Raw genomic sequence first — 25,688 nt, 5'->3', positions numbered from 1 at the left:
CTCCTCTGTATTAATATGCGACCCCGCGCGTGAAACAAGATCTTCATCCGCGTAAAAAGATGTTGTGCGTATGGTGGGAGAGCTTGGTTGGATGAATTTTTCGAGTCTACACCAGGTGATTTCTACCAACGAGGTATTGAAAACCTTGTTGAACATTGGAAATAAGTTGTAAACAACAAGGGAGAATACATTTATAAGTATTGGTGCTCCGAATTGTGCGTTGCGTGCCATATAGTGAAGCACATGTTCGTTTTGCGGTTACGTGAGGCACTGCATGCATAGGTCTTTATTCTTACAGTAGAGAAGTCATTAATTATAACTTTTTGTGAATTGGGACATTTAAACTTGCTTTTTCTTAATTCCAATCTAAATTTAGTCGGAGTCGGTGCATTGTTTGGCAACTCTGACTCCAGGTACCCGAAATTGACTCCGACTCCGACTCCACAGCACTGGTGGGCACCCCTGCTCTAGAACATCGCTCCTTAGTTTTGTTTTGTTTTTTTATTTTATTTTATTTACCAATTTTCAAATAAACAATCAAGTATATACTTGTACAGAAAGGAGAGGCATTAAAGAAAAATACACATTCCAAGTAAATATTAATTATAATCAAGGCAAAAATAATCATAATCTCCTCCTCAAGTCCTCAATTCATAGATCCAAGATGTAAAGCCAATAAGAAAATCATAGTAATATAAAGAAAAAGGAAAAACAGGGATACTGATAGCTAAGGAAGTGACCAAATCGAACAATGAACACTCATATTGTAGTTGTTGTCCCAGCTTTCAGGTGTGCAGCTGACAGAAAGATTGTCAGTTGTATAGGATCAAAGAAAGCATATTTCTGTTTTTGATATAATATCACACATTTGCATGGGTGTCTTAAAAAGAAGGAAGCTCCAAGAGCAATAACTCCCGGCTTCAAAATCAAAAATTCACGGCGACGCTTCTGGGTGTCTCGTGCCAGATCCAGAAATATTTGTATTTTAAATCCCAAAAATTTTTTGACTTGTTTTTAAAGTAAAGTCTCAGCAACCAGTTTTTGTTGCAGGTATCGCAATTTCTTTATCTGACTGTTCCAGTATCAATGAAACTTAAGTTCTGTTGGACCTCTAATGATGATTGTTGTGGTTCTTGATGTTGTCCTTCAACCCTTCATGTGGGCAAATAATAAACCTGAGTGAAAGGTGGAAGCAATTCTTCTGATATGCCCAATATTTCTATTGTATACCTTTTTATCATTTCTCTCGGAGGTATTGTTGCCACTCTAGGGAAGTTAATTAACCTGAGATTATTATTGCGAGAAAGATTGTCCAAAGCTTCCAGTTTTCTTCTCATATTCATATTGTCTCTCATTAGTGTTTTATTAAGTTGTTTAGTGGCAGCATTTGAATCTTTAAGGTCCTGCATATCAGTTTGTAAACCTTTAATATTTGTTTCATGGGTGTTTAACTTTAATTCAATTTGAGAAATCTGGAGTTTAATTGATTTTGCCAAGTCTACCACTAAATCCCATATCGTCTCAAGAGTTATTTCTCTAGGCAACTCTATTGCAATAGATTGTTCAAGCTGAATAGGAAAATTTACAATAGCTGACCTCTCCTCTTGAGTGCTGTTCTCCTGGAAGCTGCTTTCCCTCTTGATGTTCAGAGCCTCAGCCAACACCGGACTCTCAAAGCGGGAGTCCAAATCCAGTCTCCCCTGTCTGATATTTGAAGCCTCATGGGGTAGGAGCTCACCGACCTCCGATGGCTCTACTACCCGAGGGGAACTAGTGTTCTGAGGAAGAGGGGGTGGTGTTCTGGCGTCGGGGTTTAACGAGATTTCCAAATCCGGGGAGACCGCCTCCTGTTCACCAACGAGAGCCTCTAACGGAGAAGCCGACGCCGACACTTCTGCATCTGGCAGATTAGATCTTCGATGTTGCTGATTCTTGCGGGGTCAGGGCACCGCGAGGCTACAGCGGCACTTCGGCCCCTTCTCTTTGGCATTATCAGGTAAGGGCAAACGCCGCAATAAGAAAAAGAAAAGCCTGTGATTCACTCTAGAATCTAACCGGGAAGCTCAGCTAGCTATCCCGTCATCTATCTTGGATCTCCTTAGTTTTATCAAGTGGTGCAGTGAGGGGCCAGCACTTTACATCTTATCTCCTCATGTACAGCACGATTTTTTATTCTAAGCAGCTTTGGTACTAACAGTACTACGGGTGCCTTGTGCTACTTTCACTACCACTTGCAGTCAGGTTTGGCATTTTATCATGGTTTTGGTTGTTTAGTTTTTCACCAGTATTTTAATTTATTTATTAAAGCAGCCTTTTTTAACAGCCCGATGCCCCTCTCCTATCAGTGTGCATCCAATCCACTGCAGATACTTTTTTGGCGCCTCTTTCAACAGATCAAATATCATAGCCCCACTGTCACGCTTTCACATTTATTCTGCATAAGAGTTTATCTCATCAGTGCAGAGACCTTTTCGGTAAGTCCATTTTACTCTCCCTTTTTTACTTTCCCGAGTGCTGTGGTTTTATTCTTTGGTTTTAATAGAAGCTCATTTGGACAATAATTTAGATCTTTCCCAGGTTTCACTTTTCATCTATCCAGTCGGCTTGTCTTTGAGCTACTATTGGCTTATGTTTTCAAGATAGACTGTATTATGAGTTGTTCATTTCCCATACATTTACTTTTGCCCTGTTTAGGTCTATATAGTCTAGGCATACTGTTTGTAACCAGTCATCATTTTAAGTATAAGTATGTATATGCCCTATTTTAGGGGGGTTAAGTTCTTTTAGCATATTATTTCATTATTTCTGAGTTTGGTGTTACAATATATTGTTCTTGGTTTTTAGTTTACACATTATTTATTCTTTTCTATGACATGTTCGCATCGCAATTTTACTCAAAAGTATAAATAGGTATCCATATTTCCATTCAAGTTTCATCACGGTGCTCTGGTTTTGGCTCCAGTATTTGTCACTTCTGTCCACAAGGTCTGGCTATCCGTTACCATCTCATATTTTAAAGACTCACTCGTTATAATTAGCGGTGATCCACACGTCTCTTCATAATGGACATGTCCAATTTCAGCATTTGGATTTTAGTACTATGGGTTTGATCTTTTCTGGTTTCCTTTCTATAGTCTGCTTTTCATCTGGAGTCTTGAGTTTAGAATTACATTTTATGACATTTTTGTGGTTATAATTGTATGACATGTCTAAATCGGTCAAGTTATCCGTTCTTTTTATTATTTTTTGTCCCCTCATACAGTGGCAGACCGCCCCGGGTGCCAGCCCTAGGGGGGTACACAGCCGACTGTATCCTGAACCTTCCGAGCTGCTCTAAATGGCACTTGTACCTCGGCGCGGTTGCTGTACTTATTCCGAAGCAGAGTCGGCAGCCGCACTGAAGTGCAGGAAGGTCCCGTGATGACTGCATTTTCGCCTCTGCCTCCGGAAGACGTGAGTGACGTCGGAAGGGGTGGACCGGCAGCTGCAGTTATTGCGGAATCTTGCCGCAACTGCCTGCGTCTGCCAACCCACCCCCTCCGTCACCCCCTCCAACATCACATCTTTCAGAGGCAGTCATCATGGGACCTTGCTGGTTTGGAGGGAGAGCGGAGCATAGAAGGGTGGTGGAGGGAGAAAAAGGGTGTCAGGATGGTATGGAAGGGTGGTGGAGGGAGAGAAAGGGGACAGATGCTGATGGAATTGGTGTGCAGGGAAAGGAGAGAGAGACATAAGGGGGAAGGATACTGGAAGGAATTGGGTTGGAGGGAAAGAAAGGGGGCAGATGCTGATGGAAGTGGGGGGAAGGGAGAGGAGAGAGTGAAATGCCAGGCCATGGGGGTGTGGGGGAGAGATGCCAGACCTTTGGAGGAGGGAAGGGAAGAAGATGGATGCCAGAATAATAGGGTGAAGGGAGAGATGGAAGTGAGAAGATGCCATATAGAAGGGGCAGAGAGAGGGTAGACAGTGGATGAAAGGAAGAGAGTGACAAGACTGAGGAAAGCAGAAACTAGAGAAGACAATGTAGAAAAAAATTATATTTATTTTTTTGCTTTATGGGAGATGCATCACTGTTTCTGTGGTGTTGCATTCTATGCAGAGTCCAGCTTCTTGGTGGTTCAATTTAACCTTTATCAATGTTTTTCTATTTTATCCCCCCTTTTACAAAACTATAGAGCATTTTTTTAGCACCAGCCATGGTGGTAATTGCTCAGAATTCTATGACAGTCTGAGCTATTACCACCATGGCTAAAAACCACATTATAGTTTTGTAAAAGGTAGAGGAGTTAGTTTGTGATTACATATTCCATACTAGGCGAAGGTGTTTTCTGTGTTCTGTGTTTTCGAAAGACATGGTTTTCAGTTAGGATTGACTGTGTAGGATTGATCTGTACTAGCCTGGCTTGTTTAGTTTTACAATGGGTGTATTGATGTACTGCTCACTGCAGTATGTAAGATGCTGCCTTTTCCTAGGTACACTCTTGTGTGATGTGTGGATTGTTACTAAAAATCATGTTTTTCATACAGATGGGGGGTGTCAAAAAATGATGGGTCTCTGGTGTCACATATGCTAGGTACACCACTGCCTTCATAGTTTATATCTAATCCACAAGCCTGCTTTTAGGACCTACAGGGTATGTATCCCTCCGATTCATGACAATTTCACTTTTCATGTTATCTTATCCATTCTTTTTATTATACAACTGCCCAGATAAGCATCATTCTTTGACGTGATTGGACCTTGAAAACTAACGGCAATAGTGTTCTCCCCAGAAATTTTTTCCAGCCATGGAAAACATTTGCTGCATTTAGTGTGCCACAAAAAACATTTGCTCCGTTTAGTGTGCCGGAGCTAAAAAAAAGTTTGAGAGACGCTGCTCTATACCAATTGAAAGAGGGCAAATATCTAATTATTCACTTCTAGAATTGGATACTTCTTAAATTTAATAAAAAATTATGGAACAAGTGTCAAACCTTAAGAAAGGCAGTCATATTGAGTATTGGAAAATAACTAATACAAATAGTACACATTTAGGGCTCCTTTTACTAAGCTGCGATAGCAGTTTTACCGCGTGCTTAGCTCACTCAGAATTGCTGCACGTGCTAGACACTAATGCCAGCATTGAGCTGTGGTGTTAGTTCTAGCTGTGTAGCGCGGCAATTGCGATAAAAACGCTATTGCAGCTTAGTAAAAGGAGCCCTTAATTTTTCCCACCACTAAATTTCCCCGTCCCGCCCCACCCAGCTACTTTTTCATGCCACCCGGCTGGAAAAAATTTCTGGAGAGAACACTGAAGACTCACTCGTTATAATTAGTGGTGATCCACACGTCGCTTCATAATGGACATGTCCGATTTTAGCATTTGGATCTTAGTACTATGGGTTTGGTCTTTTCTGGTTTCCTTTCTATAGTCTGCTTTTCGTCTGGAGTCTTTTGAGTTTAGAATTATATTTTATGACATTTTTGTGGTTATAATTGTATGGCATGTCTAAATCAGTCAAGTTAACCATTCTTTTTATTATTGACGTCAGAAGGGGTGGATTGGCAGCTGCAGTCATTGCGGAACCTTGCCGAAACTCCCTGCGTCTGCCGGCCCACCCCCTCCAACGTCACTTACATCTTCCAGAGGCAGAGGCAACAGAAGCAGTCATCATGGGACCTTGCTGGTTTGGAGGAAGATAGGAGCATAGAAGGGTGGTGGAGGGAAAAAAAGGGGGTCAGGGTGGTATGGAAGGGTGGTGGAAGGAGAGAAAGGGGGCAGATGCTGATGGAATTGGTGTGCAGGGAAAGGAGAGAGAGACATAAGGGGGAAGGATATGGATGGAATTGGGTTGGAGGGAAAGAAAGGGGTAGATGCTGATGGAAGTGGGGAAAGGGAGAGGAGAGAGTGAAATGTCAGATCATGGGGGTGTGGGAGAGAGAAGGGAAGAAGAGGAGAGAGATGCCAGACCATTGGAGGAGGGCAGGGAAGAAGATGGATGCCAGAATAATAGGGATGAAGCAGTGTTCTCCCCAGGGCCTTTCAGCCGGGCGCTCCGCCCAGCTAATTTAGATGAGCGCCCGGCTGTAATCTCGATCGCAATCCTGCTGCTGCCTTCTGCTCAACATTTTAAAAAAAAACCTTTTCACCGGCTTGGAGATTTACCGGGCTGACTCGGCACAGCCTGAATCGCAAGAGCCTGACTTTTTTTTTTTTTTTAGTTTTTAACGCCAGCAAGCGACTTGAACCCATGCTCCCCGGCGGGGCTCTAACGTGCATGCCGCTTCCCTCCGAAACCGGAAGTCACGTCCCGAGGGGGGAAGGGAAGTCGGCATGCACACGCCCCGGAGCATGGGTTCGCTATAGGAGACAGGTCAGCTTACAACTTGTTCTTGCTTGCATCGGGCTTTCCTCGCTGCCGGGTCCTGCCTACTTTCTGTTTCCGTAAAGGCAGGACCCGGCAACGAGGAAGGCCCGAAGCAAGCAAGAGCAGCGAGTTGTAAGCTTCCCTCCGTTGCTGACATATGGAAGATAGATCAGCGATGGAAGGAAGCTTACAACTTGCCTTAGTCCAGCCCTGCACAACATGCGGCCCAAAACGGATGTCACTGCCGATATGGCTCTCACTCCGCTCTCCTTTGAAGATTAGCTCAGGAGGCAAGATTTAGCCCGAGATCAGACGAACATTAAAGGGCATCTGAGCAGATTGAGGAGAACATGTCCTGTTTTTCCATGCCTAAAAATACCACCTTGTCTAATGTAATCTCTGATCAGATCCTTAAGAGTGATGCAACTATGTATGCTGGACAGTCTCCTCCAGTAAACAGAGCTTTAAAGCCTGCAGCCATACAGAACCAGATAGTCAAAGGGCTCCGAAGTGTAGTATTGCCAAGGGATCTGTCTCACAAGTTTCTGCTGCTGGCAGATGTAAACACAGCACAAGAAATAGAGACTTGTGGCATTCTGTGTGGAAAGCTGATGCATGTAATGGTGCCAAAGCAGTCTGCTGGACCAGACTACAGTTCAGTGATATGGGGAATATGGAAGAATTATTCAGTGTTCAAGATCAACATGATCTCCTCACAGAAGAAAGACGAAGAGAAAGAGAGAGGCAGATACTGGAGAGGGGGGGAGAGAAGGGAAGGAGATAGAGATGTCAGACCATGGGGTGGAGTGGCAAGGAAGGAAAGGAGAAGAGAGAGATGCCAGAGCATAGGGGAAGGGTGGAGACAAAAAATGGAGAGGGGTTGAAGCTGAAATAAATCATGTACAAAGGAGAGAAAGGGCACAGGATATAGAGTTTATTGAAGAGACATAGAAAGAGGGAAGATACCATATGGAACAGAGAGAGAGCAGACACTGGATGGAAAAGGCAGAAAGGGTGGACAGTGGATGCAAGGGGCAGAGATAGGGTGGACAATAGATGGAAGGGGTAGAGAGAGGGTAGAGGCTGGGTGGAAGGGGCAAAGAGAGAGGACAGATGTTGCCTGTAAGGGAGCGAGGACAAATGCTGAATAGAAAGAAGAGAGTGAAGAGAAGATGACTAAAGCAGAAACAACAAAAGGTAGAAAAAAAAATATTTTTTTTGCTTTACGTAGAATCAAGTAGTATTGTAACTGTATTGATTAAAATTTATCAATAGGAAATGGAAATAAGGCAATTTGGGGGGGGGGACTAAACCCCTTTCCTCAGATCAGGACAGGATACCATAACAGCTGTTTACTGTACTGTCTTGAAGAAAAATTTGGCCTCTGAAAGCTAATTGAAAAATGGATTAGTCCAATAAAATGGTATTTTCATATTTCTCATTATTTGTTTTATTTCTATTTGTTAATTTGTAAAGTGGTGACTGTTATGTAGAAGTTTTTTTTCAAATTTACATCTACTGTCTTTATATTTTGCACAGTATTAGGGGACATGTGTCACTGTTTCTGTGGTGTTGCATTGTATGCAGAGTCTGGTTTCTTGGTTCAGTTTAACTTTTGACTACATATTTCTATTTTTAGTTTGTGATTATTCCATATTGGGCGAGGGTGTATCTGTGTTCTGTGTGTATGAAAAGGACATGGCTTTCTGTTAGCATCAACTACAGGATCAATTGACTGTAGGATCTGGTTTGTTTAGTTTTCCAATGCGTGTGTTGGTGTTCTAGTGCTCACTGCAGTGTTTAAGATGCTGCCTTTTCCTAGATGCACCCTTATTGTGTGACTCGTGGATTATTACTAAAAATATATTTTTTTATATAGAGGAGGGGGTAGTTAAAAAAATAATTAGCACTGGCTGTCATATATACTAGGTACACCACTGGATTTAATGACCCTGTTCTAACTTTACTGTTGACGTAGGTGTTGTCCCCCCCAACACACAGACACACACATTATAAAGAATTAAATTAAAGTTGTATTATCATCAAGCAGCTTTCAAATGACATTATAAGCAAATAAAAATAAAATATTTTTAATACATTGCTAATTATTACCTGCATCTTTACCTATACTGTTTTGCCCTAGCTCTTACTTTGCACTATAGCAAAATAAAAAAGAAGCAGATAAAGATCAATCACACAGGTGCCCTTCAAGGCTCAGTAACACCTCTCCCTAAATTATGTGGAAGAGGTCTGGAAGTGGGGATAGCATCTATTTTATATCCTCAGTGAGACCTCAGGAAGGAACCTAGTGATCAAAACATTATTAGAGGTGTTGTACAGCCATTTCTTGTATGACTGGATGAGCTATATTTATCTTTTATTTTTTTTTTTAGTTGTTTAAATTCATGCAGAAATAAATGGTTAGATTGAACCTAATGACTTCATTAACGCATTTCCCTTTTTTAAACCTCTATACCATTTGAAAGAGGGTGAATATCTAATTATTCACTTCTAGAATTGGATACTTCTTAGATTTAGTAAAAATATTCTGGCACAAGTGTCAAACCTTAAAAAAGGAAGTCATATCGAGCATTGGAAAATAATAATAATTAACTAATAAAAATAGTATACATTTAATTTTCTCCACTACCAAATTTCCCCGCCCCGCCCGACCCGGCTGGAAAAAATTTCTGGGGAGAACACTGGATGAAGGGAGAGATGGAAGTGGAATACAAGGAGAGAAGATGCCATATAGAAGGGGCAGAGAGAGGGTAGACAGTGGATGAAAGGAAGAGAGTGACAAAACTATGATGAAAGCAGAACCCAGAGAAGACAATGTAGAAAAAATTCTATTTATTTATTTTTTTGCTTTAGGGGAGATACATCACTGTTTCTGTGATGTTGCATTGTATGCAGAGTCCAGCTTCTTGGTGATTCAATTTAACCTTTGTCTACGTTTTTCTATTTTATCCCCCCTTTTACAAAACTATAGAGCATTTTTTTAGCACCGGCCATGGTAGTAATTGCTCAGAATTCTAAGAGAGTCTGAGCTGTTACCATCATGGCTAAAAACCACATTATAGTTTTGTAAAAGGGAGAGGGGTTAGTTTGTGATTACATATTCCATACTAGGCGAAGGTGTGTTCTGTGTGTTCGAAAGACATGGTTTTCAGTTAGGATTGACTGTGTAGAATTGATCTGGCTTGTTTAGTTTTACAATGGGTGTATTGTTGTACTGCTCACTGCAGTATGTAAGATGCTGCCTTTTCCTAGGTACACTCTTGTGTGATGTGTGGATTGTTACTAAAAATCATGTTTTTCATACAGATGGGGTTGTGTGTCAAAAAATGATGGGCCTCGGGTATCACATATGCTGCTAGGTACACCATTGCCTTCATAGTTTATATCTAATCCATAAGCCTGCTTTTAGGACCTACAGGGTATGTATCCCTCTGATTCATGACAATTTCACTTCACTTCTCATGTTCATTCTTTTTTTATACAACTGCCCAGATAAGCATCATTCTTTGACGTGATTGGACCTTGAAAACTAACGGCAACAGTGTTCTCCCCAGAAATTTTTTCCAGCCATGAAAAACATTTGCTGCATTTAGTGTGCCGGAGTTAAAAAAGTTTGAGAGACGCTGCTCTATACCATTTGAAAGAGGACAAATATCTAATTATTCACTTCTAGAATTGGATACTTATTAAATTTAATAAAAAATTATGGAACAAGTGTCAAATCTTAAGAAAGATATTGGAAAATAACTAATAATAATTAATTAATACAAATAGTACACATTTAGGGCTCCTTTTACAAGCTGCGATAGCGGTTTTATCGCAAGCTTAGCTCGCGCAGGATTGCCGCACGTGCCAGATGCTAACACCAGCATTGAGCTGGCGTTAGTTCTAGCCGTGTAGCGCGGCAATTCTGCATGCGCTAAAAACGCTATTGCAGCTTAGTAAAAGGAGCCCTTAATTTTCCCCACCACCAAATTTCCCCGTCCCGCCCCACCCAGCTACATTTTCATGCCACCCGGCTGGAAAATATTTCTGGGGTGAACACTGCATGTCCTTAACTATAACTTTACTTTCTCCTCCTACCATAAGCACTGCCTGAAGGTCCTGCAGTCTTTTCTTTCTGACTTTCCCTCTTGCCATTAGCCTGAGTTCCATGACCTCCTGGAGACGCTATCTCAGCTCCGTCTCTGTATGCTTCAGGCGGCGTACGATGCCTTTGAGCTGTCATCTCAGGTCACGGCCTTTGTGGTGATGTGTCGCTTTTCCCTGGCTGCGCATCGTGGATATGGACCCCAATTTGCAGGATCGCTTGGCTAATCTTCCTTGTGTGGGGAACGAGCTCTATGACTCGATCGAGACGGCTATGAAACGCCTTTCAGAGCACGAGCGGTCCTTTGCCTCCCTGGTGCGGCCTAAGGCACGAGCACCCCCTGCTAAGCAGTATAAGCTTCCTCTGCAGCGCTACCCGCAGAAGTCTACACCAGCTCTCTCTCATCCGCCTCCTCAGTGGCCTCAGCAGCAGCAGCGTCCCTCTAAACCTCAGGCGCCTGGGGCAGAGAAGCCAGCACCGTCTTTTTGACAATTCCAGTCGCAGCATGCCAGTGCCCTTCATCCATCAGCTTTACCCCCCTGCCCATCGGGGGTCAGCTTATTCTCCTTTAACATCAGTGGGAGTTGATAACTTCCTACTCCTGGGTTCTCACCATTATTCGGGAGGGGTACTCTCTTCACTTCCGGCATGTGCCTCCGGTTCAGCCCCTACGGGAGTTTCCTTCAGACGGGTCGCAACTTCCTCTTCTGCTTCGGAAGGCTCAGTCTTCCGCCTCCAGGCTGTGAGGTGGTCCCTGTGTGCCAACAGAACTCGGGGGTTTATTCCCATTTTTTTCTGGTCCCCAAGAAGACCAGGGACTTGCGTCCCATTCTGGATCTAAGGGCTCTCAACAAGTGTCAGGTCTAGGAAAAGGTTTGCATGCTCTTTCTTCCGACATTGTATCCCCTAATGGACGAGGGGGACTGGTTGTGCTCCCTGGATCTCAAAGAGGCCTACACGCACATCCCGATTCATCCAGCCTCTCGCCAGTTCTTGAGATTTCGGGTGGGGAATCTCCATCTCCAGTATCGTGTTCTCCCCTTCAGGCGTTCGCTTCTTCCCCGAGGGTGTTCACGAAGTGTCTTGTGGTGATTGCTGTGGCCCTGCGGACGCAGGGTTTTCAAGTGTTCCCTTATCTCGACGACTGGCTCACCAAAGCGTCGTCTCGACCGGAGGTTCTTTTGGCGACCCAACAGACTATTCTGTTCCTTCAATGTCTGGGTTTTCGAAATCAACATCCCCAAGTCCCAGTTGTGTCCGTCCCAATCTCTCCAGTTTATCGGAGCCGTGTTGGATACTCTTCGTCTCCGCTCATTTCTGCCTTGGCCTCGTCAGGAGGCTCTCGTCCGCCTGTGCTGGACAGTGTCCCTTCTTTCGACCGTCTCTGTCAAGAGCATGATGATCCTCCTGGGGCACATGGCCTCCACCGTTCATGTGATGCCTTTTGCCAGACTTCACTTCCGCGTCCCGCAGTGGTGACAGGATCGCGATCCGGTCTATCGCCGGATTGTGGTGACTCCTTTATTGAAACAATCTCTCCGCTGATGGATGCTCTCTTCCAATCTTTCCAGAGGTTTTCTGTTTCACACGCCCCCCTCCGCAGAAGATCCTGACGACAGACTCATCTGCCTACGCTTGGGGGGCTCACCTCAATGGTCTCCGGACCCAGGGACCTTGGTCTAGCGAGGAGTGGTGCTGTCGCATAAATCTGTTGGAGCTTCGAGCCATTTTCAACGCTCTCAAGGCTTTCCTTCATCTGCTTCGCGACCACGTGGTTCTCGTTCGGACGGACAACCAAGTGACCATGTATTATGTCAACAAGCAGGGAGGTACCGGTTCCCTGTCTCTTTGCAAAGAGGCTCTGAGAATCTTGGATTGGGTGATCCGTCACAACATCTTTCTCAGATAGGTTTCGTTACATGAATGAAGGGTTTTGAGGGAGGGTGGGGAGAGGGTTACATTTATATGTTTAGATTATAATGTAAGATATGCAAGTGTCTTGTTTCATTGTGTTGATTATGAATATTGTACACTTGATGAAAGATTTTTAAAATGAATAAAGAATTTAAAAAAAAAAACACATCTTTCTCAGAGCGGTCTACATTCAGGGCCAGCAGAACTGTTCAGACAGACAACCAAGTGGCCATGTATTATGTCAACAAGCAGGGAGGTACCGGTTCCCTGTCTCTTTGCAAAGAGGCTCTGAGGATCTGGGATTGTGCGATCCGTCACAACATCTTTCTCAGAGCGGTCTACATTCAAGGCCGGCAGAACTGCTTGGTGGACACGCTGAGTCGCCTTCTACAGCCTCAGGAATGGTCCATCAATTCGGCGACTCTGCGTCAGGTGTTTGTTCAGTGGAGGACCCCGCAAGTAGATGTCTTTGCATCCCCTCTCAACCACAAGTTGCTTCATTTCTGCTCCAGGATTTATTCACCTCACCGGATCGCGGCGGACGCTTTCCTTCTGAACTGGACGGATTTGTTCCTCTATGCGTTCCCTCCATTTTTTCTGATTCTGAAGATTCTCGTCATACTCAAGTCCATTCACGCCACCATGATTCTGATAGCTCCTCGGTGGCCCAGACAACCCTGGGACTTCCTGCTGCTTCGACTAAGTATCAGGGAGCCTCTGCTTCTTCCGGTTTTTCCTTCTATGCTTTCTTAGAGTCAAGGCTCTCTTCTTCATCCCAATCTGCAGTCCCTGCACTTAACAGCTTGGTATCTCGTCACCTAACAGCCTCGTTCCAGTTCTCTCAATCTGTTCGGGATGTTCTCGAGGCTTCCAGGAAATGCTCCACTAAGCAGTCGAAAGTGGACCAGATTTTCCTCTTAGTGTGCTACGCTGCACATGGAGCCGTATTCTGCCTCCTTGGCTTCCGTGCTGGACTATCTGCTGCACTTATCTTGGTCTGGTCTCAAATCAACATCTATTTGAGTCCACCTCAGTGCCAATGCTGCTTTTCATCAGCTGTTTGATGGGAAACTGCTCTCTGTGCATCCGGTGGTTTCCCGATTTATGAAGGGTCTTTTCAATGTTCATCCTCCCCTCAAACCTCCTCCAGTGGTTTGGGATCTCAGTGTTGTCCTTGCTCAGTTAATGAAGCCTACCTTTGAGCCAATCAATCAGGCTCATTTGAAGTATCTCCCTTAGAAAGTAGTGTTTCTTATTGCTCTCACATCTGCTCACAGGGTCAGTGAGCTGCAAGCATTGGTGGTGGATCCACCTTTCACCGTTTGTCATCATAAGGTGGTCCTCCGTACCCATCCTAAATTCTTGCCTAAAATGGTTTTGGATTTCCACCTCAACCAATCCATTGTTTTTCCAGTATTTTTTCTTAAGCCTCATTCTCATCTTGTAGAAGTGGCGCTTCACACTCTGGACTGTAAGCGTGCATTGGCTTTCTACTTGCAACGTACTTGGGCTCATCGGACTGCTTCTCAACTCTTCATATCTTTTGATCCGAATCGGTTGCAGCATCCTGTATCTAAACGAACCTCATCCAATTGGTTGGCTGCTTGTATCTCTGTCTGCTACGCTCTGGCTGGTCTCCCTCTGCAGGCGGAGCATAAAGTCAGAGCGATGGCGGCGTCTGTAGCTTTTTCTCAGATCAACTCCTATTGAGGAAATCTGCAAGGCCACCACTTGGTCCTCGGTTCATACCTTTCCTCTCACTATTGTCTGGATACATTCTCCAGACGGGATGGCCAGTTTGGCCAGTCAGTTTTGTGTAATCTGTTCTCCTAAATTGTCAACTCTCCCTCCGTCCCTTTTTGGTTTGCTTGGAGATCACCCACGTCTTGAGAATATGCTGCCTGCTTGTCCTGGGATAAAGCACAGTTACTTACCATAACAGGTGTTATCCAGGGACAGCAGGCAGATAGTCTCGTAACCCACCCACCTCCCCTGGTTGGCTTCTTAGCTAGCTATCTAAGGACAAGGACAAGACTTGGAAGCAGAACTGAGACAGGAATGCAGGACTGGAAGTGTAACAGTGATGGGGGACTTCAACTACCCGGGGATAGACTGGAGTACGGAACACTCCAACTCCACGAGGGAAGCAGGATTCGTAGAAGCTGTGAGGGACTGCTTCATGGAGCAACTAGTCAAGGAACCGACGCGAGGGGATGCTACTCTTGACCTCATCCTTAACGGATTAGGGGGGCCTGCAAGAGGGGTAGAAGTGGGAGGAACACTAGGCAACAGTGATCACAACGTGATCAGATTCACATTAGAAAGGGGGTCACCCATAGTGGGGAGGACCGCAACGACTGCGCTCAACTTCAGGAAATGGAACTATGTTGCTATGAGGAAAATGGTGGGGAGGAAGCTCAGGAACGGCTTTAGGATGGAGACTGTAGGGAGCGCCTGGACCCTTCTCAGGAACACACTGCAGGAAGCGCAAAAACTGTACATCCCCAGTTTCAGGAAAGGCCGCAAGAACAAGCGGTCAAAAGACCCGGTTTGGATGACACCTGAATTAAAGAGGGTAATCAGTGACAAGAAAGTGTCCTTCCGGAAATGGAAAAGGGATCCAACGGAGGAAAATCACCAGGAGCACAGGAAATGCCAAAAGGAATGCCACCGAGAGATTAGAAAAGCAAAAGGGAAATACGAGGAGGGGCTGGCCAGGGAGGCGAAAAACTTCAAGGCATTCTTCAGTTACGTAAAGGGGAAGCAACCAGTGAGAGAGGAGGTGGGGCCATTGGACGATGGGGATAGGAAGGGAGTGATTAAGGAGAATAAAGAGGTAGCTGAGAGGTTGAACACGTTCTTCTCGTCGGTCTTCACGAGCGAGGACACGTCCAATATACCGGACTCAGAGGAGCTCATGTGTGGGGAGCAGGCCAAAAGATTGGGGCATATAGAGGTAAGTCGGGAGGATGTCCTCAAGCAGATTGACAGACTGAAAAGCGGCAAATCACCGGGACCGGACGGGATCCACCCAAGGGTTCTAAAGGAACTAAGTCAGGAAATAGCGGGCGCAATCCAGCATGTTTGCAACCTATCCTTGAAAACTGGAGAGGTACCAGAGGACTGGAAACTGGCGAATGTCACACCTATCTTTAAGAAGGGATCGAGAGGTGACCCCGGGAACTACAGGCCGGTGAGCCTGACTTCAGTTATAGGGAAGATGGTGGAAGCAATGATCAAGGACAGCATTTGCGAGCACATCGAGAAAAATGGCCTACTGCGGACAAGCCAGCACGGATTCTGTAAGGGAAGGTCATGCCTGACAAACCTTCTGTACTTCTTTGAGGGAATAAGCAGTCAGGTGGACAAAGGGGAACCCATAGACATCATTTACCTCGATTTTCAAAAGGCCTTTGACAAGGTGCCACATGAAAGGCTGCTTAGGAAGCTGTGGAACCACGGGGTGGGCGGGGATGTACACAGATGGATCAAGCACTGGCTGTCAGGTAGACTACAGAGGGTCGGAGTAAAGGGCCAATATTCTGACTGGCGGGGAATCACGAGTGGTGTGCCGCAGGGATCGGTGCTGGGGCCGCTACTCTTCAACATATTTATCAATGACCTGGAAACGGAGGCAAAGTGTGAGGTTATAAAATTTGCAGACGATACCAAGCTCTGCGCCAGAGTTAGGACCAGGGAGGAGTGTGAGGAACTGCAAAGGGACCTCGATAAGCTGGAGGACTGGGCAAACAAATGGCAAATGCGCTTTAACGTAGATAAATGCAAGGTCATGCACATAGGGAAAAAGAACCCGTTGTTCGAGTATAAAATGGGGGGGAGATTGCTGGAAGACACCGTACTTGAGAGAGACTTGGGTGTGCTAGTGGATCCATCCATGAAACCATCCGCACAGTGTGCAGCAGCCTCGAAGAAAGCCAACAGGATGCTGGGCATCATCAAGAGGGGCATATCAACCAGGATGCAGGAAGTCATCATGCCGCTGTATTGAGCGATGGTGCGCCCACATCTGGAATACTGCGTTCAATATTGGTCGCCGCACCTCAAGAAGGACATGGCAGTTCTTGAGAGAGTCCAAAGGAGGGCAACGAAACTGGTAAGAGGGCTGAAAAACTGCCCATATGCTGAGAGGCTGGATAAACTGGGGCTCTTCTCTCTGGAAAAGAGGAGGCTCAGGGGGGATATGATAGAGACCTTCAAAATACTTAGGGGCATAGAGAGGGTGGACAGGGACAGGTTCTTCAGACTAAAAGGGACGACAGGTACGAGGGGGCACTCAGAGAAACTGAAGGGAGATAGGTTCAAATCAAATGCAAGGAAGTTTTTCTTCACCCAAAGGGTCGTGGACAAATGGAATGCGCTCCCGGAGGAAGTGATCCGGCAGAGTACAGTACAGGGATTCAAACAGGGATTGGACAGATTCCTGAGGGAAAAGGGGATCGTGGGGTACTGAGGGAGGTGCTGGGGTGTTGCATAAGTATAGACAGCTCACCAGGTCGTGCAGGTGCAAGGCCGGAGGGTTAGGACATTGATGGGAAGATAGGACTTCGATGAGAAACCTAGGGGGCAAGGGGGCCCCTTCTGGTGATTAAGGCAGGTCATGACCTGTTGGGCCGCCGCGGGGGCGGACTGCTGGGCGGGATGGACCTCTGGTCTGACCCGGCAGAGGCACTGCTTATGTTCTTATCTGAACTGAGGCCATGCTGAGGAGACGCATGCCCTGACTCGGGTGGGAAGGCACACGCGCATGCGCGGTACACTTGCAAGCTTGAAGATCTTCAAGCAAGTTTGCTTGCGAGAATGTCCGCTCGGGGCTCCGTAGATGACGTCACCCACGTGTTTAGAATATGCTGTCTGCTGTCCCTGGATAACACCTGTTAACGGTAAATAACTGCTTTCTTTGCACTCATCTGCAATTCCTTCCAAAGGTAGTCTTGGAGTTTCACTCAACCAGTCTTTTGTTTTACCTGAGAAGCTGCACTCTACACATTAAATTCCATAGTTAGCGGACTGCATCTCATTTTACTATGCACTGGCTGGGCTGCCACTGGAAGGTAGTGTTACAGCACATAAAGTAACAGCAGTAGCAATTTCAGTATCTCACTTAACATTCCACTCCTATTTGAGAACATTTATAAAAAGCCACCTGGTTGCCAATTTGTACTTTCACATCCCATTACTGTCTGGATTCTCGTTCCAGACAGGATAGTCTGTTCTGCCAAACAATTCTACAAAGTTTATTTTCTAATTAGATGCCAACTTCCTTCCATCCCTTACGTATCAGCTGGCGAATCCCACATGTGAGACTATGCTGCCTGCTTGTCCTGGGATAAAACACAATTACTTGTAACAGGTGTTATCCAAGGACAGCAGGGATATATTCTCACAACCCTCCCTCCTCCCCTAGTTGGCTTCTTTAGTTTTTACTGAACTGATGCTTCACAAGCCGACATTGGGCAAGAAGGCACTTGTGCATGCCCTGTACGGGCCGTCTTGAGACTTCTCAAGTGTTAGTGATGCTACACTTTAGGACTGTCCATACTGGGCTTTATGGATAACATCACCCACATGTGAGAATATCTGCCTGCTGTCCCTGGAATAACACCTGTTACAAGTAAGTAACTGCTTTCTGTCATGCAGTTGTTGGTCTGAAAATCCAACAGTACATCTCTTTTTTTTAGAACCAGATGAACTGTTGAGACAGTACAGCAAAGAAGAAAATCTGCACTTGTGAGGGAAATGACTATTTTGTCAAATGACCATTTTGCAATTTACACATTTTCAACTTTCTCTAATTTTGCTTTCTGGACATTAATGCATTGTTCAGGGGTCTTTGTTTTCCTCCTTAAGAGTAAACTGGCGCCTGATAAATCATTAGGCAGACCATGTAGTCACCTAGGGGAGCAGCTGAATTTGAAGCAAAATACATCTTGGCAATCAAATCAGCATGAATTTGTTGAGGTATTTTTATTCATAGGGCATGTACTCTTACCACGTTTGCTGAAATGATTCTAGCCATGATCTCAGTTGGTTTCTGCGTCTGTCTCTTCTACCTGGCCCTAGTTTCAGGTTATCTTTTCTCAACATTAAAATCAAATTATCCCAGGACAAGCAGGCAGCTTATTCTCGCATATGGGTGATGTCATCCACGGAGCTCGGATGCGGACAGTCTCGCAAGCATACTTGCTTGTAGAAACTCAGAAGTTTTGAGTCTGCCGCACCGCGCATGCGCGAGTCTTCCAGCACAGGGCAAGTCTCCTCAGTTCTCAGTTTGCCGCTCTGCGCTGAACTTAGTTTGCTTCGTGCCTTCTCTCACCGCATCTCGTGTTTTATTTTACTTATTACCGGGTCACTGTGTTTTTCTTATAGTTATTGGGTAAAAATTTATTTTCGTCGGCTGACTGGCGGGGCCTGCTTCACTCTCTCAGCCTGTGGGCTTCGACTTTGCGGCGGCTATCTTTCCTTCTATGTCCCGGCTGGTCACGGGCTTCAAGAAGTGTAGCCAGTATCAGCGTGTGATCTCCCTCACTGACCCACATTGCTGGTGTCTTCAGTGCCTGGGGCCCTCGAGTCTCATCAGACCTTCCTTGTTTGGAACGACCTTGAGTAAATCTGTCAAGTCTTCTCCTGAGCTTCCCTCAGGTCAGATACCTCGGCAGACGGTTCCGGCAGTGGTCCTCAAGCTACCAAGCATCCCTTCTCCAAATTAAAGCATGCCTCCTCTGCCACCTCGAAGCCTTTAGCCTCAGCAAGTAGTCCAGTTTCAGACTTGGATCCACAATTGCAGGCTATCATTCAGACCATTCTAGAGTGGGCATTTGTTCAGTTTCTGAGCAAATGTGGTCCTGCCTCAACTCTACTTCCTTCAGTCCAGCCTGGGCACTCAGCAAGCTCACAAGAGGTCGAGTCTTTGCCTGTGCCTCGAGCTGAATCTACACACTGTGCAAGGAGTCGAGTCTTTGCGAGTGTCTGGTCTGGAGTCTACACACACCGTGCAAGGAGCCGAGTCTTTGCGAGTGTCTGGTCTGGAGTCTACACACACCGTGCAAGGAGCCGAGTCTTTGCGAGTGTCTGGTCTGGAGTCTACACACACCGTGCAAGGAGCCGAGTCTTTGCGAGTGTCTGGTCTGGAGTCTACATACTCCGTGCAAGGAGCCGAGTGTTTGCGAGTGTCTGGTCTGGAGTCTACACACGCCGTGCAAGGAGCCGAGTCTTTGTGAGTGCTTCGAGATTCCTCGATCCAGCCCACTGAATCTGTGGAGTTTTGATCTAGTTTCCACCCTCACAAAAAGGCATTGCCCTTTTGAGGCATAGGGCAAAGTCTCTTCGACCTTGTACGAGACCTGCTTCCAGGCAGCACTCTCGTCGTCGGTCGAGGCCCTCATTGGGGCATTCACCGAGGCTCAGGTCCTCTTCCAGAGAGAACCCTTCCTTGTCCAGGCCTTCCAGGTCTTCGAGGCCTCCCATAGCAGAACAAGAGGGCTCAGCTGATTCCAGTGCCTCGTCCCAGTCTGTCTATTTGCTGGGATACCAATCCTCCAGAGAGGCCTCACCTTGATTCTCACTCGAGGTCATCGAGTCTCTCTCGAGGCCATGCTCTGGAGCATCAATTGTCCTTTTCTTCCTTCCTCTGTCAAATGGTAAGGACCTGGATTTTAAATTGGACGCTGGTCCTCAGTACTCTAAGGAGTATTTAGGAGAAATGAGTATGCCTCGGCTTCCTGCAGTCTCTCAAATTCCTCTTAACAGGCTTCTGTCTCCAAACTTTCAAATGAAACCTAGAGACTCCTTATGCCATTCCTGCTGTTCCAGGCAAATTGGAATGAAGGTATAGCACTACACTGCAAGGGCTTTGAGAACTCCCAACTATCTCATCAGTCCCTTCTTGTGGAATCTTCATTACAGAGGAGTCATCCTTCCAGGGTTTATGCTACCGTACCTCCTGGCAAAGAGGGCAGGACCATGCACAAGTTTGGCCTTCGTCTTTATCAAAATTCAGTAATGGCCTCCAGGGTTTTAAATTATAATTTTATCTTTACTGGTTTTTTTTTTTCTAAAGATCTTGGTCAACACAGGCTTTTAGAGTTTCAGCGAGTCATTGCTACTTTAGTACAATTCAGGTTGCACCTCCTTCAGTCATCTTATGATGCCTTTGAACTTTCCTTGAGGGTCACTACATTCTCAGTAGCGATATGCCGCCTGGCCTGGCTTCACACCATCAATATGGATCCTGACCTTCAGGTTCATCTGGCTAATATTCCTTGTGAGGGCAATGACCTCTTTGATGAATCCATAGAGGCCGCCACCAAGAGGTTGTCTGAGCGTGAGCAATCTTTTGCTTCCATCATCAGACCAAAGCCTAAGCCAGCTCCTGCAAAGTCTTCTCGGCCTCTTCCATCCTATCAAAGGCATATTCCTCCTAGGGCAGCTCCTTTCACTCGATCACCCCCCCATGAAACCACAGCAGCAGAAGCAACAGAAACCTCAGCCTTCAACTACACCTAAGGCTTCTCAGCCTTTTTGACTGTCTTGAACAGAGCATAACCTCCATCGTTCTGCCTCTGTCCTCTTTGCTCCCCATATGAGGTCATCTCCATCATTTTTACCATTGATGGGAGACCATTACCTCTGTCCTCTGGGTTCTGTCAGTAATCAGGGAAGGATACTCTCTTCATTTCACTCAGATTCCACCAGAGCTTCCTCCAAGAGAGTATCTTTGCAATCCATCCCAGACCGTCTTCCTCTTCCTATTGAGGAAATTTGCAAAGCTGCCACCTGGTCCTCTGTTCATACTTTCACCTCATTATTGTCTGGATGTTTTCTCCCAGGCGGGATGGCCATTTTGGCCAGAGAGTATTACAAAATTTATTCTCCTAAATTGCCAACACTCCCACCATCCCATTCTGGTTAGCTTGGAGGTTACCCACATGTAGAGAATATGCTGCCTGCTTGTCCTGGGATAAAGCAGTTACTTACCATAACAGGTGTTATCCAGGGACAGCAGGCAGATATTCTCACAACCCACCCACCTCCCCTGGTTGGCTTCTCTGCTAGCTATCTGAACTGAGGAGGGAAGGCACTCGCACATGCGCGGTGCGGCAGACTCGAAACTTCTGAGTTTCTACAAGCAAGTCTGCTTATGAGGCTGTCCACATCCGGGCTCCGTGGATGATGTCACCCGTATGTGAGAATAACTGCCTGCTGTCCCTGGATAACATCTGTTACGGTAAGTAACTGTGTTTGTGCTGTAGGAGGAATTCTGTATAAATTCTTCATTGTACAGTTGTGCAGAATTCCACCAAGAATACAGCACTACTTCTGCATATGTCTAGATTATTCTGGATTCCAGCTTTGAACATAGAAATAAGTTGGGAACGATGGAACAGGAGTAATTGACCATTAGCTATTCATAAGCCATAAAAAACTGATACAATTCAGATTAAAGTACGGAAAAGTAGAGGAGATGAGTGCTTTTATTCTTAAGTGTTCTGATCTTTAATAAGAGGTGTTTCTACTGTGAGCATTTTGAGGTTTGTTTGTTTGTTTTCGTAGTGTTTATAGCTCCTGTTCAATGGAAGGTCAATAGGGTATGCTTCTGTGTTCTTGAATTTGCAGGACCAAGACGGTGTCTGTGTATTTGTAACACACTGTTCAGTGCATCATGGGGAAGAAAAACAAGAGGTCATTAGATGATGCATCTTCTGAGGAAGAGGAGGAATATGTTGTGGAGAAAGTGCTAGATAGACGTGTTATGAGAGGACAAGTAGAATATCTGCTGAAGTGGAAAGGGTTTTCAGAGTAAGTACCTCTTGCATTATTTCTTCATTGTTGCTGTTTACTTGCACTTGATTTGGTCTCAAATTAATTTGGACAGAGTAATAAGCTGCCGAGTCATATTATTGTTTGCCTCATTTACAGTTGTATGCACCTCCGGTCTAACTGTATATTCATCAAATCCCTACGTGAACAGAAGCTAATAAAAGCTAACATGATGCAAAGTTGCATATGTTTGTGCAAATCTTAATGTGTAATTACTATTTGCAGTTTATTTTTTAACAGCCTGAGAATACAAGAAGTTGGGACACCCTTTCAGTCTTTGTACCACCACCTTTTAGCAGAAAGTTTCCAAACATTTCTTGAACAAAGCTAAGTTCTTGCTTTTGGAAAAATATTTTCTAGCGCAATAAGAACATCAGTCTCGGACGATTTGGTTTTGCCCTCCATAACTGTGAGGTGTGTAGAGAACCTTATTTACATTTTCTTCTGTTCCTCCTCCCATAAGCTTGGCTGTGCAGCACTTCATCAGTCTTTCTCTCTACATGCAAAGTTGTAGAAGCATGTCTGTTCTGCTCATGATTCTTTCTTTTTCCTTTGGGTTTCTTTGATTAGATTGCATTGCGCTTGGTGCTGCAGAGAGGCTCCTGGTTGTCCGGGACATCTCTGGCTGTAACGCTTGTTCGGTCTGTAATAAGCAGCAGATTATTCAGAATTTGTTAACTGATGATGACCCTGGTTTTATTTTCATCGCAGAGACATGGATCTCTCAAAGATTAATTTATTCAAAATGAATTATGTCCATTGGGCTGTAATGGTCTATTCTCATCCAGAACAGAACAAAGGAGAGGAGGATTGGCAATAATCTTTTTTTGATGTTCAATTAATGTATATGCGAAGACTGATCCATATTTTGAGTACATGATAGTTAAAGTAAGTGATGAATTGGATTAAGATCTGTTGGGCATTTTATTATTCTATTGCCCTCCAGTTCTTTGGTCCAAATCAGTAGAATTAGTTACTGACATTATAGCTAATGCCTCCGTGAAATATCCTGGATTATCCCAGGACAAGCAGGCAGCATATTCTTGACTGATGGGTGACGGCACCGACGGAGCCCCGGTACGGACAATTTTAGAGTGATTGCACTCTAAGAACTTGGAAAGTTCTAGCAGGCCGCACCGCGCACGCGCGAGTGCCTTCCCGCCCGACAGAGGCGTGCGGTCCCCAGTTTCTTAGTTTCCGCGGAGCTAAGAAGTCGCATTTTTCAACGGCTGTTGAAATTTTTTCTTATACGCCTTACCGCTCGCGAAACCTTTTTGGGAGTTTTTTTCCCTTCTTTCTTTTCTTTTTCTAAAAAAAAAAAAAAAACAAGAGTTTATTTCTTTATTTTTTTTTTTTTCTTCATTTCGGTTTTGCCCCGGCGGGGCCTACTGCCATCATCGAGGCCTCGGCCTTCGATTTGGCAGAAGCCGTTTTCACTTTCATGCCCCCCCAGCCAGGGTTTAAAAAGTGCCAGCGGTGTGCACGGCCTATATCCCTCACAGACCCGCACAACTGGTGCTTACAGTGCCTGGGTCCTGAGCATCAGGCTTCCACCTGCACCCGCTGTGCCACGTTAAAAAAACGTACATTAAAAAATCGCCAGATACAACAGCGATTACTCTTCGGTGCCGATATGTCCGATCCTGCGGCATCGACACTGGCATCGGCCCCATCACAGTCGGCACCCACTTCGTCGACTCCGCGCCGGCGTCGCAACATCCAGGTAAGCCGGCTAAGAAGCCTTCCCCGCTGGAGCGTCCTCCGGTCTCGATTGCAGCGAGCCCAGTCCTGCCGATCGTGAGGCGCCCGCGGAAGCGCTCCGCCCCTATCGAGGTGAGTCCCTCGGGCTCCTCATCTTCGGGGCGTCGAGCAGCACCGCAGGTACCGCAAAAGAAAAAGGCGGTACTGGTGCCCTCTTTGGATGAGCGCATTGCAGCTGTCCTACAAACGCAGCTCAAGGAGCAGTTACAACAACTCCTTCCTGCTCTATTGGCACCGAACCTTCCGGTCCCGGTCCGGTCTGAGCCGCCGGTACCGGCAGTGGAGCAACCTTTATTGTCTGCATCCACTGTCTCGGTACCGGTTCACTCGGCCTCATCGATATCGATGCCAGTTCTTGCACCGGAACCGAGAGCCCAGCATCAGTCGGTGCAGACTTCGGCACCGCTGCAGTCGGTAACATCTCTCGGTACCGTATCTATGAGGTCGGGTAAGTCGGCACGCAAATCCCGACACCTAGAGCCCTCTACTCCGGAGTCTCGAGACCGTAGCTCCCATATTAGGGACCCTGATCTGTGGTGTGACTCCGAAGAGCCTTTTCTTTCTGAGGGTGAGTGTTCCTCGGATGAGGATGATCCTGTTATTCCTGATCCATCCTCCAAACATGATTCCACGTCTTTCACTTCTTTCTTGAAGGACATGTGCGAATCTCTCTCTCTTCCTTTGGAGGCTGAGTCTAAAAAATCCAAGGCCTTTCTTGATGCCCTTGACTTTGACCAGCCTCCAAAGGAATTTTTGAAACTCCCTCTTCATGACATCTTGAGGGAAACTTTTTATAAAAATTTAGAGACTCCTTTGACTATCCCAGGAGCTCCCCATAAATTGGATTCATTATATAAAGTAATTCCTATTATCCCAGGACAAGCAGGCAGCATATTCTTGACTGATGGGTGACGGCACCGACGGAGCCCCGGTACGGACAATTTTAGAGTGATTGCACTCTAAGAACTTGGAAAGTTCTGGTAGGCCGCACCGCGCACGCGTGAGTGCCTTCCTGCCCGACAGAGGCGCGCGGTCCCCAGTTTCTTAGTTTCCGCGGAGCTAAGAAGACGCGTTTTTCAACGGCTGTTGAAATTTTTTCTTCTTGCCTTCCCGCTCGCGTAAACTCTTTTTGGCTCTATTGCCTTTTTTCTTTTATTTCATTTTGGTAAAAAAAAAAAAAAAAAAACTTATTTTTTCTTCAATTTGGTTTTTCCCCGGCGGGGCCTACTTCCACCATCGAGGCCTCGGCCTTCGATTTGGCGGAAGCCGTTTTTCCTTTCATGCCCCCTCAACCGGGTTTTAAAAAGTGCCAGCGGTGTGCTCGGCCTATATCTCTCACGGACCCACACAACTGGTGCCTACAGTGTTTGGGTCCTGAGCATCAGGCTTCCACCTGCACCCGCTGTGCCACATTAAAGAAACGTATTCTGAAAAATCGCCAGATACAACAGCGATTATTTTTCGGTGCCGAGATGTCCAATCCCGTTCCATCGACACCGGCATCGGCACCTTCACATTCGGCACCTACTTCTTCGACGCCGCGTGATACCACACCGGCGTCGCACCCAGGTAAGCCGGCTAAGAAGCCTTCCCCGCTGGAGCGTCCTCCGGTCTCTATTGCAGCGAGCCCAGTCCTGCCGACCGTGAAACGCCAGCGGAAGCGCTCCGCCCCGATTGAAGTGAGTCCCTCGACCTCGGGCTCTTCATCTTCGGGGCG

At 45.9% G+C, this 25,688-nt stretch overlaps 1 protein-coding gene across 3 annotated transcripts in view; it reads left to right on the top strand.

Moving 5' to 3' along the window:
- CBX5 (chromobox 5) overlaps positions 1–25,688 on the top strand; it is an 85,587-nt gene that overhangs the window by 6,804 nt on the left and 53,095 nt on the right. For all 3 annotated transcript variants that reach the window (XM_033936632.1, XM_033936631.1, XM_033936630.1), the window contains exon 2: positions 22,007–22,189. In XM_033936632.1, the coding sequence (XP_033792523.1) occupies positions 22,053–22,189 (137 nt within the window). In that variant the 5' untranslated portion in view covers positions 22,007–22,052. The remainder of the gene's footprint in view (positions 1–22,006; positions 22,190–25,688) is intronic.

The sequence above is a fragment of the Geotrypetes seraphini genome, chromosome 3 (assembly GCF_902459505.1).
Source record: "Geotrypetes seraphini chromosome 3, aGeoSer1.1, whole genome shotgun sequence".
Classification (NCBI taxonomy): domain Eukaryota; kingdom Metazoa; phylum Chordata; class Amphibia; order Gymnophiona; family Dermophiidae; genus Geotrypetes; species Geotrypetes seraphini.
The sequence above is the reverse complement of the archived record's forward strand: the minus strand, read 5'-3'. Positions and strand labels throughout refer to the sequence as shown.